We start from the raw sequence: 2,322 nt of genomic DNA, 5'->3' as shown, positions 1-2,322 counted from the left end.
GGCGGGGCCAGGGCGGCGCGCTCGCCCCGGGGCTGCAGCCGCGCCACGTCAGAGTTTGCGGGCGCCTCCACCCCCAGGCCAGGACATGCGGAGGCACCGGTGCGTCCACCCCGCGCTGGCCTGTTGCTCCAGACGCAACAAGTATTTGGTGGCCCCAGCCCGGGTGCCTGGGTCTCGCTCCCACCCTGTCCCTGGGGTCTGCCCCGCACCCCCTCAGCGACCGCCCGGGGCTTAGCCGGAGGTGACCATCGGCGGTGAGCCCGACAATGCCCGCTGTGCCTACAGGGTGACCGCCGGGCAGCCGGGCCTCGTCCTGTGCCACCTCTCCGCGCAGCCCAGGCAGGTGGACAGACGCCTCCGGCTTTCAAGTTTCCTGGGAGCCACCGCGCGGCGAGAAGGCCGCCGTGGGCAGCGGGCAGCAGAGCTGCCTCTCAGCCCTTCCCCAGACTTGCCCTGGTGGCGGGAGGGGCTGGCCATGGCCCCCGGGGCCGGGGCCGGAGTCTCCGGCTGAGCCCTTAGCGTGGGGAGCAACAGCTGCCGTGTGGCCCCGCCGAGGTGAGTGGCCCCCACGCCCACCCACCCCTAGGGTGGAGGCCAAGCTGGTGACCCTGAGCCCCGCGCGGGCCCCAGGCTGTCAGGCCAGACAGGCGGGAGTGGAGATGGACGGGCGGAGTTGCATCCCAGCACTCCTCAGTGCTGTGCGGTCATGGGGTGCAGACATCGGGCATGGACTGCCAGGAGGGAGTCTTGTGGGGTGCTGGGGGTAGGCCCCCCAGTTCTCTGTGTGCCTGGGGTGCTGCCCTGGTGCGAGAGGTGAAGGCAGCCCTCAGCTGTGGGCCCCGCGAGCAGTGACCCACCTGGCCTGAGGGTTCTGGCGGGGACCTTGGGGGCAGCTCCTGGCCGCCTGTGCTAAAAATAACAGGTGTGAGGCAGCCTGAGGTCACTGGCGCCTCTGGCGGTCACCTGCCTCTGGCCTTGGGTCAGGGTGACCTCGCCTTGGGGTGTGCCGGGCAGAACAGTGGGCAGCAGCAGCATGCGGCCTGTGGGCACCCCACCCCAGCGAGGGTGCCCCTTTCTGCCCGAGCCTTCCTCTGGTCGAGCCGGCGCCCCTGGTGCCCCACAGCAGCGGGACGGGAAGCGTGACAGGGCTGGGCGCCCCCTTCTGCGGTGACCTCTGGGGGCCCGGCGGGGGGGCAGTGGCATCTCGCCTGGCCAGGCCCTGGCCTCGCGGCCTGGGTCTCAGCCCTGTGTCCTGGGGCCCCGGCCCGGGGGGGGGGGGGCAGCCGAGTGGCGACAGTGGAGGTTGTGGGCTGGATCCTCCGGCTGGACACGCGAGAGTCCAGCCCAGGGTAGTGCCCCTCCCCTGCCCGCCTGGCTGGAGGCGGCGCTTCTCAGCAGTTGACCCCGGGCTGGCACCCCGCTGCAGCCGAGAGGCTGAGCCAGCCGGCCGTGTGTCCGGTGGAAGAGTGCTGTGGTTGTCCCCGGTCACTGGCCCGGGGCCCTCGGGTTGACAGTCCAGCCCTTGGCGGCCACCCTTGCCCTCACGTCCTGCGTCTGGCGGGCTGAGGGCACTTGGGCGTCGTCCTGCCTGCCGTGGGCACAGTGCTGCAGAGCAGGGCAGCCCTGCCTGTCCCTCGCTGACCTTGGGAGCGGCTGTCACGGTCATGGCTGTCCAGAGGGATCCCAGAAAGCTGAGCGCTCGCCCCCCCAGCTTCCTGATGGGGGCTGGGCTGTGTTCACCCTATCCTGACCCTGTAAGATCAGAATTGGGGTGCAGCCCGACTCCACCAGTGCCCCCCAGGACAGTGCTGTTGAGGCAGGGCCGACCTGCAGCAGTGTCCCTTTGGGGGCTGTCGAAGGGGGTCTCACCTGGCCAGGCCCCCGTGGTGTCCACGGGGGTCGTCTGCACCTGGGGCATCTCCCCTGCCTGGCCGCGCCTTCCTGCCAGTCTGCGGCCCACAGCCGCCCTTCTGCAAGCCATCGTCAATGACAACCACCGGGAAACCTGTCCCCCGCCCTGCAGGGGGCCTCCGGGCCGGCCGCCGGCGCCCCACGGGCGTTCCTCCCCGCAGGTCCCGGCACCCCAGCATGGACCCGGACCCGCAGGCGGGCGTGCAGGTGGGCATGCGCGTGGTGCGCGGCGTGGACTGGAAGTGGGGCCAGCAGGACGGCGGCGAGGGCGGCGTGGGCACGGTGGTGGAGCTCGGCCGCCACGGCAGCCCCTCGACGCCCGACCGCACGGTGGTCGTGCAGTGGGACCACGGCACCCGCACCAACTACCGCGCGGGCTACCAGGGTGCTCACGACCTGCTGCTCTACGAC

The 2,322-nt window shown here is 71.8% G+C and overlaps 1 protein-coding gene across 1 annotated transcript in view; it reads left to right on the top strand.

Moving 5' to 3' along the window:
- Positions 1-277: 277 nt before the first annotated feature.
- MIB2 (mindbomb E3 ubiquitin protein ligase 2) overlaps positions 278-2,322 on the top strand; it is a 6,443-nt gene continuing 4,398 nt past the window's right edge. Inside the window, exons 1-2 of the mRNA XM_004695281.2 lie at positions 278-555; positions 2,073-2,322. Of these exons, the coding sequence (XP_004695338.1) occupies positions 2,089-2,322 (234 nt within the window). The 5' untranslated portion in view covers positions 278-555; positions 2,073-2,088. The remainder of the gene's footprint in view (positions 556-2,072) is intronic.

Source organism: Condylura cristata, unplaced genomic scaffold (genome assembly GCF_000260355.1).
Source record: "Condylura cristata isolate star-nosed mole 26May11 unplaced genomic scaffold, ConCri1.0 scaffold00058, whole genome shotgun sequence".
NCBI lineage: Eukaryota > Metazoa > Chordata > Mammalia > Eulipotyphla > Talpidae > Condylura > Condylura cristata.
Note: the sequence above shows the minus strand (reverse complement) of the source record. Positions and strands in the feature narration are given on the sequence as shown.